This window comes from Hippopotamus amphibius, chromosome 13 (assembly GCF_030028045.1).
Source record: "Hippopotamus amphibius kiboko isolate mHipAmp2 chromosome 13, mHipAmp2.hap2, whole genome shotgun sequence".
NCBI classification, from domain to species: Eukaryota; Metazoa; Chordata; class Mammalia; order Artiodactyla; family Hippopotamidae; genus Hippopotamus; species Hippopotamus amphibius.
The window spans coordinates 39131799-39147295 of NC_080198.1; the positions used below are offsets into that span (position 1 = coordinate 39131799).

Genomic DNA, 15497 nt, shown 5'->3' on the forward strand with positions numbered 1-15497 from the left:
GACACGAGTTTGATCCCCAGTCTGGGAAGATCCCACATGCCTCCGAGCAATTAAGCCTGTGTGCCACAACTATTGAGCCTGCATGCCACAACTACTGAAGCCCGTGAGCCTAGAGCCCATGCTCCGCAACAAGAGAAGACACCCAATAAGGCCGTGCACCACAACCGAGCAGACCCCGCTGGCGGCAACTAGAGAAAGCCCACGCACCACAATGACGACCCAACGCAGCCAATATAAATAAATTAAAAAAAAAAAAAAAAAAAGAATGTACCAGAAGTTTTGGTATAACCTCAGTAGTACTCGCTACAACTCAAGTGCTCAACAGTCACTGGAGCCATCGGCTGCTGGAGCGGACAGCGCAGAGGGGACCCCCGGGGCGGAAGGCGAGGCGGGGAGATTTGGGGAGGTAGCTGTAAACCACGAGGACAGCGTACAGGACACCAGTGGGGAAAAAATCCCGCCACACCCACAAGGAAGGCGAGCAGTCGGGAGGGGTGGTCGGCGCCGGCCACAGCGCGCATACCTCCACCCCACGCCTCCTGAGGAACCAGCCTCTGCCTCGGATACGGCCCACGCCAGCCCGGAGCCCGAGGTCGGAGCGCCGGGGGAATGTGGGGAAGCGGTCACCCTCTTCTCGTCCTGGCACTACGCCAGCCCGCCCGACTCACAGTCCGCGGCCAAGCTCAGGAACTGCTCCCGCGAGGTCCACATCTGCGCCTGGGCAGGCGAGGCGGCAGGTGCAGCGGTACCAGAGTCTGCGTGCAGGCACTAAGAGATCCCACAGCCCCGCCCCCGCGTCGGCCACTAGCGGCTCAAAGGGAAGGAAGTGCGTCTGCAGGAAGTGCTGCACGGCGCAGCGCTTAGCCTGCCGGGAAGCGTAGTTTGGGAACAGAACGTGACTCCCGGCGGGCGTAGAAAGATTACGTTATCGCGTTGACCTGCTCAGTTCTTCTCTGGCGCGTTGTTTTTACAACCTGTACCCATAAGCAAAACATAGTGTTGTTTCCACGCTTTTAAATATTATATAAATAGCCTTATAAAGTATTTACTAGTTCATTTTGCACAGTTTCTTTAATGGTATACGGTAATCCATTTTTGTTCACCGCTGCTCTTTTGTAAAAACAGAGCAATATTCCAACTGGGTATTATCATATATGTCTCCTTGCACACCCATGGAGAGTTTCTCTAGGGCAGTGATTCACATACTTTTCACTGTAGTAATCCTTTTACACTCTTAAAATTTTTTTTTTCCAGTTTCATTGAGATATTATTGACACACAGCACTGTTTAAGGTGTACAGCACAACAATTTGACTCATATATATTGTGAAATGATTACCACAATGTTTCATTAACCTCCACCATCTCATATAGGTAAGAAAAGAAAAAAAAATGTTTCATTTTCCCTTGTGATGAGAACTTCGGATCTACCCTCTTAACAACTTTCAAATATGCCATACAGCAGTGTTAACGATAGTCATCGTTACATCCCTGTACTTATTTATCTTATAATCGAAAGTTTGTACCTTTTACAATCTTCGTCCAATCCCCACCCCGACTTGGTAACCAGAAATCTGATCCCTCTTTCTATGAGTTGGTTGTTTTTTTTGTTTGAATGGCATTGAGGAACAGCCGCAGTGATGTGTTCAATGCCGCAGGAAAAGCCAGGAGGGGTAGGCTTTTTCACAATTAAGATTGTCAAGGGGAAGCGAAATGTTACGGGTATTGCACCTGCAGGCTTAGACCTGAGATTAAACTGCATCTCTGTGAGTGTTTAACAAGAAGCCTGGCTCCTTGTGGACTGTCACCTCCCTATGAGCAGGAACAGCATCCCCACCAGCACTGCACACAGAGCAGGTCTCCTTAAGTCTCTAGTGGGTGTTGGAGGAGGAAAGCAGAAGTGTATGAAGGGCACGGGAGGGACCTGAGAAGGGAGATGCTGTGCTGGACCTCTTGGCCCTGGTGCCTCTTCCCATGCCCTCCTGGAAAGAACAGCTGCCTCACCCATCTCTGTGTTAACGGGAGTGATCTCTCTCTCTCTCTCTCTCTCACACACACACCCACCCACACACACACACACACACACACTGAAATCCTTAAAGAGGACTCTCAGACTTAAGGACGTGGTCCTGGTAAGATGGAGGTGTGGAGGCAAGTGAATTTGAATGTGGAGGAAATTGTTTTCAGAAGAATTTATTTTTCAGAGTCCAGAAGTCTGAGCCAGAATAAGCTAATCCTTAGCACTATTCACTGGGATGAAAATTCCCAAAGATATCTTTGATTTTCTGACCAATTCTCTTAATCTTTTTGCTTATCTTCTGCCGACTTCTCCGGAGGAAGTCACACAGCCTGCGAAATAGCCTCACACTCTGAATCTGTGAACCAGGAGGAAACAGGCTTCTTTACGGGATTAGCTTAATATCAAGACCAGACCCCTCCCCACCTGAACAGCCCCATTCCTGGGCCACCGCAGGAAACTTGGGGTCCCAGTTCCTCTCTGATGTGACACTTGGAGCATGTAGTTGAATCCCCACACCACAGACAGATGAGCAAGCTGAGGTCCCAAGAGGACACACGGCTTCCCAGGGTCACAAGTCTATCCCAGCAGAGCTGGACGGGAGCAGGGGCTGAAGGGTCATTACTCTAGTCAGAGCCTCTCAGAATTCAGCACAGTCAGGACCCCCTGGAGGCCTTGTGAAAATACAAATGGCTGCACCCCCCCCCCCCACCGCCGCCAAGAGGCTGATTCAGGAGGTCAGAGAGGGTCCTGAGAATCTGCCTTTCTGTCAAGTTACTGGGTGGGGACCCCACATAAAGAACCATTCTTCTAAGGGATGGCAGAGCGAGTCCTGGAGGCCTGGGGCTCAGGTGAGGAAGGGGCCAGGTAGGAGGGCCTCTCTCTGCCCTGGATGGGGCAGCGGGTAATTGGTCCAAAGGATGTTCCACAACCCACCCCATTATCAGCTCCACAACACAGAGGGGGCCACTCACCTCATTACAGTTGATGTCAAATTGGTCCTTAGACTGGTCCAGGGTGACTGTCCCCACACACTGTTTCACCAGCTGGAAGGGGACACTTGAGGTCAAACGGGAACTCCCAAACCATCACCTCCCAGCCTCACCCCAGCAGCTAGAAATCGTCACCAGAAGCTCCCTATTCAGCTCCCTGGAAACATCTGTCAGCGCGCCCAGGCCCCATCTCACCCCTTTCTCCTTGAAGTCACACTGCTCCGGAGGCTGCTGGGTCGTCCTGGGGCACACGGTCTCCTTCACCATGAAGCTCACAGGCTTCAGGGTCTCCGGGTCCTCATCCTGGTCAAGGATCAAAGTGGGGAGACTGGGCTTGGGCTCACCCTTCCTTCTCTGATCTGTCTCCCTGCCCCCCACCTAGCCGCAACCTCTCCAGGCCTTCCTGTGTGACTGCCCTGGGCTGGGTGCTGGGTGCACAAGGGAGGGGGACAGAGCCCATTCCTGGGCTCATGGGCACATGGAGAGCAGGAGCGGACCTCAGACCACCTCTGATGAGAGCACCTCCTCCTTGGAGGGGCTGAGGGAAGTCAGGGGCCACCTGCAGTGAAGGACCTTGTCACTGGCTGAGCAGAGTCGTTCCCTGGTAGGGAGACAACGAGGTGCAGATGGGACTTAAAGCAGGGATGTCACATGGCAGAGCCAGTGACCCCCTCTATCCCTGGAGCTTCCAGAAGGCCCTGGAGCCCAAACAGTGTATGCAGGACACCTGTTTCCACAGTGGAGATGCTAAGGCAGGAAGCCTCATGCTGGGAGGGGACCCAGCTCTGGGAAGGTTTCCTGGAAGAGGTGGCAGCCCACTGAGAGGGAGAAATGCCTTCCTGACAGGAGGTACAGCCTGAGCAAAGGGAGTGACAGTGTGGCCAAGGCTGGCGGGAGACAGCCCCCTTCCCAGCCCCTTCCTGACTCATGCCGTTGGGAGGCAGGTCCAGCTCCAGGAGGCGGTAGGGATTAGCTTCTGAGGACCGCTCATTGAGACGATCCACAGCACGAAGCACGGCCTCCCTGTAGCTGAGGGTCTGGGCGCTGGGCAAGGGCACCACTAGTCCCAGCAGCAGAAGCCCCAGTGACCACCGCTCCAGAGCAAGGCTGGCCCTCTGGGTCTCCATGGTCCCCAAGTCGGCCTCCTCCCAGCTTGCAGGAGCCTCCTTTATGCGCCTCCTGGGCCTGATGCAATGGCCCAGCCGGGCAGCTTCCTGACCTGCCCCATCCCTGGCTGCCTCCCAGGCTGTGAGCTGGACTTTCTTCAGCGTATGCTGTTGCCTCATGAGATTGCTGGGCAGGGAGCATGAAGGCCTCTGTGCAAGGTGAAGAAATGGTTTCTCCATCTTGCTGACAACTTCTTGGCCCCTCCTGAGGCCCATGGGAAGTGTCATAGGCAGGGTTGCTCAAGAGGGTTGAGTCCTCCAGGAGATGGAGGGACCAGGCACTGCCTTACATCCCCTCTGCCTCCACACCACAGCCTCCTCAGGAATTAGTGCAAAGGCCTCCAGCTCTAGGCACTGCCTGGAACCCAGTAGGAACTCAGTTAAACTTTGATGAATGGATGATAGTACGAATCACATCTAGAGCCTTACCCACCCAGCAGTCTCTAGGCAGACAGTGAACCCCTCATCATCTTGTTCTCTGGGCCAAGCCCTCAGCCAGTGAGCTCCGTCTGTCCCCTCCCCTGGATTCTTCTCCACTGCATTCTCAGTCTAAAAATGTCCTGTCCCCAGCCCCCACCAAACATAGCCTATTATCCTGACCCCCCCCCCCCCAACAGAGCCTGAGGAAGGGTCATCTACACCACTCTCAACACTTCTTTGTAGGCTCACATTCAAGGCCATGTCAGCCTGACCAGCCCTCACGGGATCCAGAGGCCACGCTCAAGCTTTGTCTTTATCTCCACAGGGGCTGGGGACACTCTGTTATCCTGAAACTGCCCCCTGCCTGTTTGTCCCCTGCTGCCACTCTCCTGGTTCCCCTCCTGCCTCCCTGGTGGCTCCTGCTGAGTCTCCTCCAAGGACCCTCCTCCCAATAGGCAGGGCTGGCACAAGTGCATCCGGGCGGCTTCTCCTCCCAGTTCTCACACATTCCTGGGGACTTCCCTTCTCAAGATACCAGTTATCATGGACACACGTCACTGGTCTGTATCTCTGAGTTCAATGCCCATGAGTACCCCTGGTTGTCCACACTGGGCTGTTGGCTGCTGTTGGCTGGGTGCCGCCACAGGAGCCCTGCGCTGAAAGCCTGGGAGCCCCACCTGCTCCTTCTTCCTCCTGAGAACACTCTCTCTGACCTCCCACCATCCCTGCCTGATCCTACCACTGTCTTCTCTCCTCTAAAGTGAAGCCACAACCTCTTAGACTCCACCTTCTCTGGTTCCAGGCTCTCCCCGACCACTGTCCACTCTCCACACTGCTTTCTAGGGGATCCAATAAACCATCAATTTGACCATTTCACCCCCTGCCTCAGAGACCACATCCCCCTGCCTGGCATCAGGGCCTAGACTGTTGTTGTTCTCAGTTTTCCTCACTCCCAGCCTTGCAGGCCTCAGGTGTCAGGCTGCCCCATCCATCCCAACCACTCAGACACCTCTGAGGCTCCTGTTCTTCTCCCATCTCTGCATCTGATCCTTCTGCTTGCCCTGCCCGTACACCTTGGGAAGCCTTCAGGGACCTCCAGCCAGAAATGGCACCTCCTCCTTCTGGCTCCCACAGCCTTCAGGAAGTCTCTTCTGACTTGACCCCAAGTGATTCCATGTCCTGTGCTATGGATGAGACATGAGGCTTGGAGCACTGGTGCTGAGGGGTGGAGGGAGAACAACTGGGAGAGATAGAGCCAAAGTGTTAGAGGGGCCCAGAGGCCATGAAGCAAATTCTAATACAGTTTCCCATGGAATGGCCATGTGACTGGAGGCCAGGGGTAGCTCTTGGCCCCTGTTCGCCTGTGGGACTCTGGGCAATTGGCTGGGGTACCTGGAAGGTGGCAGCCTGGATGGATGGTGCTAATTACACACTAAGCCTTGGAGAAAGAAGGAGACGTGGGCTTCTGCGCAACCTGGTTTCGCAGCCCAGGTATTGCCCCAGTGGCCTCTTGGTCAAGCTGTATCCTTTTCCCAAGACGAAGGAGGAAAAGGCGATGACTACAATAGAAAATAATTAGCAATACACATGATTACTGGCTATTAGGTAAGCCTGATATACTCGCTGTGCTTTCTTGCCTCTGAACACTTACATTTGCTCACACTTCAGAGTGAAGTCCCCTTCCCCATCCTTCCTAGATCCTGTGTAGGGTCTCTGCCAGGTCCTTAGACTGCACCTTCTGTAATGGGGGGCAAGCCTTCCATGCCTCCAACATCTGGGTTTCCTGGTTTAGTCCTCACAACCTGTCAGAGCGGAGGTCTTCTCAGGAAAGACGTCAAAGTCCTTGTCCCAAGGCAGGTTGCCCCTGGCTCCACATCTGGTCCCTGAGACATCCTCACGCACCCTTTACCCCAACAAACTCAGGTGTGAGCCCTGATGCTGCACCGCCCCCTCCTTTGCTCCTCCCAGCCACCCTTCCCGCCCATGAGCCTCTGGGACAAATGGAACCGGAACCCAGTCCCAAACAGTGCCCTAAACCTCCAGGAACACTCACCAGTTCTCTGTGTAAGTCAGCTAATGAGAAAAATGAGACCCATAGGTAAATCATTTGATCAAGGATCCCCCCCACCCCGCCACCAATTAGGAAATGGCAGACCCAGCACATGAACCCAATTCCCTGCACTGACCCACCATGCCGTCCGTCTCATGGGGACAAGGGTAGGGAATCCGGCCCTCCCTCCTGACCTCTGCAGTGAGAAGGGAAGGCAGCCATTGCTGCTGTGAGGGTGGGGACTTGGGTCGGGGCTGAGTGTCAGGACCACCTCTCTTCTCAGGGTCAGCTTCCTTCTTTCCACTTACCACTTCATGTCCAGCAAGGAGCTGGGGGAGGGCCATGGGGTTACATCATCCTGGAAAAGAGAAGACATTTATTGGCCTGCAGGGGCGCCTGGGCTACTTCTAGGATCACCACCTCCCAGGACCGACTAGTTCATCAGCCACAGTAGGCACAGTGCCTAGGGACCCATGATACATCTAGGGACCCACAAAAGCTTTTAATTTTAACTTCTTTTAAAATCAGAAGATAAAAAACTAATATAACAATGAATATATAATATTAAAAACAGCTTTGATTATAGTCATCTTTAAATGAATGCAGTTGTGTAATATAATTTTTTTCTTGGAAGATGGCAGTGTCATATATTATAAATTTTAACACTATTTTGTGGACAAAATTTCCCATGAAGATAATAGTGCCTAGAGTCAATGAAAGTCAGAATGTAGCCCTGTATCTCCCCTGCCAGCGTCCTGCCCTGCTCTGGATGGGAATAATACATGGACAGAGTGGCACACAGGAGAACAGGGGGCTGCAAGTGGGACCCCAAGAACCAGGGCAGCCCTCACTCTTGGACTGAAGCTAGAGAGACCTTGGGGGCTGGAGGACAGGACTTTTGTGCTCTGACTGGCAGGGGCATCGCTGAGTCAGAGCACAGGCCGTCTGGAGGGTCCCCGCCCTACTGTGCCAGCTGCTGACCTTCTAATGGCCACATGGGAAAGGCCAGTGCAGAGGGACCAGTTCTGTGCCCTCAGGAAAGTGTGCTGTGTGCACCGGCTGCATTTCATTCCTCTCCGCCTGCTCTGATGGGGATTCCAAGTATCTCTGTGGGTCCCTGCTCTGACAGATGACCCAGCACTGTGCCCCGAGAGTGACACATTCTAACGATTGTCTCCTTGACTCCCTCACCCTCTGTAATTCAGACTCAGCCCCTATGAGGTGCTTGAACTTCCTTCTCTAGTTAAGTGATAGACCAGCCCCTTAAAGGAGATAATGTTGTTCCCAATTACAGACATAGAGACAGAGGCCCAGAAAGATCCATTCTCCTGCCCAGGGCCACACAGGCAGAAGACCAATTATTTTCAGACGTCTAGACTCCTCAGAATTATCTTCCTCTGCTTCATTGACACTGACCTTGAGGGTCCTATTCTCTCCGGCGAGCCCCCAGACTAACTCCTGAGACCTCAGAGGTGGGGGTGAAGGGCAGGGTCCACAAGGACCTTGCCTGATCACAGCCCAGATTCCCCCCTTGGCACAGCAGGGGTCTGGGGGGATGGAGAAGCCCCTCCTTGTCCACACTCATTGCCTCCCTCTTCCTGACCTCTTACTCTCCTCCACTCGCTGTATTTGCCTTCTGTGCCCCCAACCACCGGAGCTGCCCCCCCACCACTGAAGTTAGTGGCCTTCACATCTGCACAAACAATAGGAAACCATTAGGAGTCATCCCTGTTGGTGTCTTAGCCTCCTGTCCTACTCTGCCCACTTTGTAAAATCCTCAGTGCCCCTTGACCTACAGCACAACCCCCATCCCACTCCCCTCCTGCAGTACCATGCCAGACACCTCAGCTCTTCTCTCTTGTCTCCACATCAGGCCGCTCACCTGACCTATCTAGGACGAGTGGATAGACTGCACAGCTCCACTGCCATCACAGTCCACGTTCTCTAGAAGCAGAGCCTCAGCTGGAAATTGAGAGGCATCTGATTTACTGAGGGGTGTTGGCAGGAGGAGAGAGGGGGAGGGAGCAGCATAGGGCAGAGGGAGGAGCTGAGCAGGGACGTGCTCTACCTGAGATGAGCTTCAGCCTCACCCACAAAAGCCCTGGAAATGGAATTGCACCCCCTGCTTTAGGACTGACTGAGGTGGGGGCTGGGCTTTGACATCCCTTCACAGTCACACACTATCCACAGGCCGAGGGCAGAGGGGACACAACAGCCCAGGCATCTCCTGGGGAGGCTGTGAAGGCAGCTGTGAAGGGGGCACATATGAGCCATTAGCATTGATATTGCACATTTCAAACAGCTAGGGGGATGGGGGCAGCCACCCAGTGAGGGGGATCTGAACAAGGCACACACAGAATGTACTGCCCACTGCCCCGCCCAGCAACCAGCAGCCCCTGGCACCTAAGAGCCAATGTGGTCAAAACTGAACTGTCATCTCCCCCCACACGCATCTCATACCTACAACAGGACGCTGACCAGGCCTTGATCATGCTCTCAGAAACCATCCCCCACACTGTCCAGCTTGTCAGGGAATCAAGCTGCCTCATTGTCTCTGCAGTGACTCCATCCCAGTCAGCCCCACACTCTCTCAGCCTCTGGGGCAACTCTCCTTCCATTCTGTTTTCCCTCCTCTCTTGGCCATTGCCCAGTCTTGTTGCTCAAAGCCATTTATGATAGGATCTGACGCTTGTTCTCTCAGGCATAACAGGTCTAGTGGTCGAACAGCAGACACTCTTGCCAGCCAATCACTTTAATTTTTTTAACTTATTTATTAATTTTATTTTTTATTTATTGGCTGCATTGGGTGTTCATTGCTGCGCATGGGCTTTCTGTGGTTGCAGAGAGAGGGGGCTACTCTTTGTTGCAGTGCACTGGCTTCTTATGGTGGTGCCTTCTCTTGTTGCAGAGCACGGGCTCTAGGCACAGGGGCTTCAGTAGTTGCGGCACATGGGCTCAGTAGTTGTGGCTATCGGGCTCTAGAGCGCAGGCTCAGTACTTGTAGCACACGGGCTTAGTTGCTCCACAGCATGTGGGATCTTCCCAGACCAGGGCCCAAACCCATGTCCCCTGCATTGGCAGGCAGATTCTTAACCACTGCTTCACCAGGGAAGCCCCAGCCAATCACTTTAGAAGGCACTGACAAGGAATACAGACCTCCCTGGCAGGGACCACTTCAGCTCCCTGCTCAAGGGTGGAGATGAAAACAATGTAAGCATGGGTCCCTTTCTACTATCAGTCATCATGTATGCATGTTGAGAGCCTCGTCCATGGCAAGGCACATCCAGCCGATGCCGATGTAAAATATGAAAGGAAGAGGCGGGGCTGAGGATAGAAAAAGGTTGCCATGGTAGCAGGATGGGCAATCATGGAGGAAATTGGTGTGTGACCAGCACAGGCCCATATCATCCTGATGAGTGACCCCTCTCTCAGGCTGGGCAGGGATGTGCCAGCTGTGATGGGCCTGACATGTAGCATATGCGGATTTCTGGGGTGAAAGTATTTCTATCAAGGCCGATTTCAAGCTACCAAGAGCTTAACAACATGCTCAAAAAAATCCTGCCCATTTACCAATTGGCTCTTGCAAGCCTCTATCCTCTGGCACAGACACAACACAGCCCCCTGGGTTTCTCTGTAGTTTCCTCCCTCAACCTGGGGTGATGTAGAGGGAGCAGCAGGAGGTTCCTCTAACCTGCCTGCAATCAGCCCCACCTGCTCACCAAGAGGAGACAACCTGACAGCCTACACAGGAAATGCTCTGTGGGATCCTGTCCTGTGTTCCGCTCAGAGAGGGGAATCTGTGTCTTTGTTCAGGTTGGCCCAGAAGCAGACCTAACACAAGCGTATAGTGGAAGTGGTTTGTTTGGGAGGTGATTCCAGAAAGCACCAGCAGGAGTGTAGAGACGTGAGACAGGGCAGGACCTGAGTCAGAAGAGGACGTGTCAGTGAACAGCTCACTGAAGTGGGAGATAGGGGCTCAACCCAGCTGGGGACCTCAGGGAGAGGTGTGACATGTCTGGGAGTGGGCCACCCAAGCAGTAAGGAAGAGGAGGTATTTTTCCACCAAGTCCCCACAATGGTTAGTTGAAGCTGCTCCCTGGATACAAACTCCCCAGTGCTTCCAGTCTGCCTCAGAGCAAAGGTCAGCTAGAGAATGGAGAATGAGCAGGACATGGACAGTGTCTAAAACACACAGGCAAACAGACATGTGACCTGTGTGTCACTCTGCGTGTCTCTCACATTCATGCAGAGCTCTTCACCCTGATGAGCAGGGTGGTTATTTTGGGTCACATGGTGTATATTTTTGTAGCATGTGATCTCTAAACACAAGACCATCACTGGAATCTCAGAGCCAGTTGAAACCGTGATGGGTCTCAATGCCAGAGGAAAAGCCAGGAGGCATGGGCTTTTCCAGAGTTAAGATTGCCAAGGGGAAGTGGAATGTTATGGGCATTGAGCCTGCAGGCTTAGCCCTGAGACTCAACTGCATCTCTGTGAGTGTTTAACAAGATGCCTGGCCCCTCCTGGACTGTCACCTCCATGTGATCTGGAACAGCATCCGCACCAGCACTGCACACAGAGCAGATCTCCTTAGTCCCTACTGGGTGTTAGAGGAGGAGGGCAGAGGCATGTGAAGGGCACGGGAGCGACCTGAGAATGGAGAGGTTGTCCTGGACCTCTTGGCCCTGCTGCCTCCCCCCACGCCTTCCTGGAAAGAACAGGGGCCTTACCCATCTCTGTGTTTATAATAGTGATAACACACACACACACACACACACACACACACACATGGGGCCTCCCAGAGTTAAGGATTTGGTCCCAGTAAGTGGAAGGGGGAGACAATTGCAGTTGAAGACTGGGGACTTCCCTGGTGGTGCAGTGGTTATGAATCTGCCTGCCAATGTAGTGGACACCGGTTTGATCCCTGGGCCAGGAAGATCCCACGTGCCTTGGAGAAACGAAGGCTGTGCACCACAACCACTTAGCCTGAGTCTGAAAACCCGCATGCCACGACTATTGAAGCCCACACGCCTAGAGCCCGTGCTCTGCAACAAGAGAAGCCACTGTAATGAGAAGCCCTCACACTGCAGTGAAGAGTAGCCCCTACTCACTGCAGCTAGATAAAGCCCAGACGCAGCCATAAAGACCCAATGCAGCCAATAAATAAATAAATAAAATTTAAATTTAAAAACAATCATTAGAAGTTGAAGCCTAGAGGAAATTGTTTTCATAAGAATTTATTTTTCTCTGTCCAGAGGTCTGAGTCAGAACAAATCAGACCCTTAGGACACTTCCCTGGGCTTGGGCTTCACCAAAACCCTTAGTGGGTGTGATATCAGCCAATCCTTCACTGTTTTCCTGGAAATCTTGGAATGGGAGACGTTGGTGAGAATGAACGTGGACCTGTCCTTTGCCTTGGTCCTGGCCTTGGTCTTGGCCCTGGCCTTGGTCTTGGCCCTGGCCTTGGCCCTGGCCTTGGCCGTGGCCCTGGCCGTGGCCGTGGCCGTGGCCTTGGCCGTGGCCTTGGCCTTGGCCCTGGCCTTGGCCTTGGCCGTGGCCTTGGCAAACGTGGAGGCCAGATACGAAGTCTCCTGACACTCTGAAGCTGTAAACCATGATGAAACAGATTTCTTGTGGGACTGAGCAGGGTCAAGACAAGACACTCTCCCTCCCCTCCTGAACAACCCCCTAACTGGGACACAACATGGGCATTGGGCCCTGTTCACCCTCTGGCTGGGACCTTTGGAGCATGTGGTTGAATCCCTTACTCACAGACAGATGGGGAAACTGAGGGCCAAAGATGGCAATGAGCTTCCCAGGGTCAGAAGTCCATGTCAGCAAAGTTGGACAGGAGCAGGGGCCAAAAGCTCATTATCCTAGTCAGTGCCTCTCAGAATTCAGCACAGTCAGAATCCCCTGGGGGCCTTCTGAAAACACAAATGACTGGACCACACCGCAGAGGCTGATTCAGGAGGTCTAAGTGCGGCCTGAGAATCTGCCTTTCTACCAAGTTCCCACATTGGGACACCACTTAGGGAACCACTGCTTTAAGGGATGGCAGAGCCAGTCCTGGAGGCCTGGGCTCTGGTGAGGGAGGGGCCAGGTTGGAGGGTCTTTCTCTGCCCTAGATAGGGAGCAGGTAATTGGTCCATACACCTCCCCCTTAGCAGTCCCTGCAGCCCAGAGGGGCCACTCACCTCATCACAGTTTACGTCAAATTGGTCCTTGGACTGGTCCAGGGTGACTGTCCCCACACACTGTTTCACCAGCTGGAAGGGGACACTTGAGGTCAAACTGGAACCTCCAGGGCCATAACCTCGCAGCCTCACCTCAGGGACTGGAAATCTTCCCCAGAAGCCCCCTATTCAGCTCCCTGAGAATATTCACCAGTGCCCCCAGCCCCCAGCCTCACCCCTTTCTCCTTGAAGTCACACTGCTCCGGAGGCTGCTGGGTCGTCCTGGGGCACACGGTCTCCTTCACCGTGAAGCTCACAGGCTTCGGGGTCTCTGCATCCTCGTCCTGGTCAAGGATCAAAGTGGGGAGACTGGGCTTGGGCTCATGCTTCCTTCTCTGATCTGTTTCGCTGCCCCCCACCTAGACCGCAGCCTCTCCAGGCCCTCCTGTGTGATGGGCCTGGGCTGGGTGCTGAGTGCACAGGGGAGGGGGACAGAGCCCGTTGCTGGCTTCATGGGCAGACGGAGAGCCGGAGCAGACCTCAGACCAGCTCTGATGAGAGCACCTCTACCTCTGAGGGGCTGAGGAAAGTCAGGGGCCACCTGCAGGGAAAGACCTTGTCACTGGAACCTCCAGGCTGAGCAGAGCCCTCCCTGGTAGGCAGGCAACGAGGTGCAGAGGGGACTGTAGCAGGGACATCACACGGCAGAGCCAGCGACCCCCCTACCCCTGGAGCTCCTAGAAGGCCCTTAAGACAAATCAGGGTGTGCACGGTGCCTGTTCCCACAGTGGAGATGCTAAGGCAGGAAGCCTCATGCTGAGAGGGGACCAGCTCTGGGAAGGTTTCCTGGAAGAGGTGGGAGCCCACTGAGAGGGAGAAGTGCCTTCCTGACAGGAGGTACAGCCTGAGCAAAGGGGGTGACAGTGTGGCCAAGGATGGTGGCAGTAGCCCCCTCCCCATCCACCTCTTTGACTCACTACATTGGGAGGCAGGTCCAGCTCCAGGAGGCGGTAGAGATTAGCTTCTGAGGACCGCTCATTGAGACGATCCACAGCACGAAGCACGGCCTCCCTGTAGCTGAGGGTCTGGGCGCTGGCCGAGGGCACCACTAGTCCCAGCAGCAGTAGCCACAGTGACCACCGCCCCAGGGCGAGGCTGGCCCTCTGGGTCTCCATGGTCCCCAAGTCGGCCTCCTCCCAGCTTGCAGGAGCCTCCTTTATGCGCCTCCTGGGCCTGATGCAATGGCCCAGCCGGGCAGCTTCCTGACCTGCCCCATCCCTGGCTGCCTCCCAGGCTGTGAGCTGGACTTGCCTCAGCCCCTGCTGTTGCCTCACGGGATTGCTGGCCCGTGAGAGAGGGAAGCCTCTGTGCAAGGTGAAGAAATGTTTTCTCCATCTCCCTGGCAATGTCTTGGCCTCTCCTGGGCCCCACCGGGAGTGTCATAGGCAGGGTTGCTCAAGAGGGTTGAGTCGTCCATGATTGTGAGGGACCGGGCACTGCCTTACATCCCCTCTGCCTCCACACCACAGCCCCCTCAGGATTCAGGGGAAAGCAGTGTATTCAGCCCTCCACCTCCAGCTCCAGGCACTGCCTGGCATGCAGTAGGCACTCAGTTAACATTTGATGAGGGGATGCCAGTACCCACCCCTTCTAGAGACTTACCCACCCACCCAGTACCCAGGCAGCCATCAAGGCCACAGTATCCTGTTCTCTTGCCCCAAACCTCAGCTACTCAGAGCTTCAGCCCCACCTGCCCCCTCTCCTAGTCTTGTCCTCTGCCACTCTCAAACTGAAGAAGTCACGTCCCCAGACCCCAGCAGAGGTGTCCAGCTGCCCTTGCCTCGGCCAACCAACCCTGTGGAAGGGTCATCGACCCCAGTGACCACACTTACTGCTCTGTCTCACACTCAGGACAGCTGCAGGCTGGCCAGCCCTCACTGGATCCAAAGGCTACACCCACGCCGTCTCTTTATCTTCACAGGTGCTAGGAAACACTCTGTCCTCCTGAAACTGCCCTCTGCCCATCTCCCTTGATGCCACTCTCCTGGGTCCCCTCGTGCCTCTCTGGTGGCTGCCGCTGAGTCTCCTCCAAGGACCCTCCTCTTAACAGGCAGGGCTGGCTCAGGTGCATCCAGGCTGCTTCTCCTCCCAGTCCTCACACATTCCTGGGGACAACCCTACTCATGATAGCAGTTATCATGGACACACACATCACTAGTCTGCATCTGTATCATGTGTACCCCTGGTGTCTGCACTGGGCTGTTGTCTGTGGTTGGCTGAGTGCCACCGTTGGAGCCCTGAGCTGAAAGCCTGGGAGCTCCACATGCTCCTTCTTCCTCCTGAGAACACTCCCTCTGACCTCCCGCACCCCCTGCCCTGGACCTACCATCTCTGCACCTGATCCCTCTGCTTACTCTGCCTTTCCACCTTGTGAAGCCTTCCCTGACCTTAAATCACACAAGGCACCTCCTTCTGGCTCCCAGAGACTTCAGGTCATCCCTTCTGATTTTACCACAGTGACTCCCTGTCCAGTGCTCTGGTTGAGACACCAGGTGGGGAGGGAGTCACTGGGAGGAAAAGAGAGCACAGCTGGGAGACACAATGTGCCAAAGCAATAGAAGAGTCCTGAGGCCATGAAACACATTCTAATCCATTGTCACCATGGAAAGACCATGGG

General features: G+C 54.4%; 1 protein-coding gene across 6 annotated transcripts; it reads right to left on the reverse strand.

Moving 5' to 3' along the window:
- Positions 1-837: 837 nt before the first annotated feature.
- LOC130834550 (protegrin-5-like) lies at positions 838-13995 on the reverse strand. 6 transcript variants are annotated; one of them, XM_057704726.1, is made up of 6 exons: positions 13798-13995; positions 13057-13164; positions 6953-7002; positions 6648-6667; positions 6246-6396; positions 6034-6153 (listed from the first exon to the last, which is right to left on the reverse strand). In XM_057704726.1, the coding sequence occupies exons 1-4, from the start codon at positions 13993-13995 to the stop codon at positions 6664-6666; spliced, it is 360 nt and encodes a 119-aa protein (XP_057560709.1). In that variant the 3' UTR covers positions 6034-6153; positions 6246-6396; positions 6648-6663. The 6 variants fall into 6 exon arrangements, with proteins under 6 accessions (XP_057560711.1, XP_057560706.1, XP_057560708.1 ...); XM_057704728.1 differs by lacking the exons at positions 6034-6153; positions 6246-6396; positions 6648-6667; positions 13057-13164; positions 13798-13995 and adding exons at positions 838-974; positions 2991-3062; positions 3204-3311; positions 8527-8581; XM_057704723.1 differs by lacking the exons at positions 6034-6153; positions 6246-6396; positions 6648-6667 and adding exons at positions 3046-3062; positions 3204-3311.
- Positions 13996-15497: the final 1502 nt, after the last annotated feature.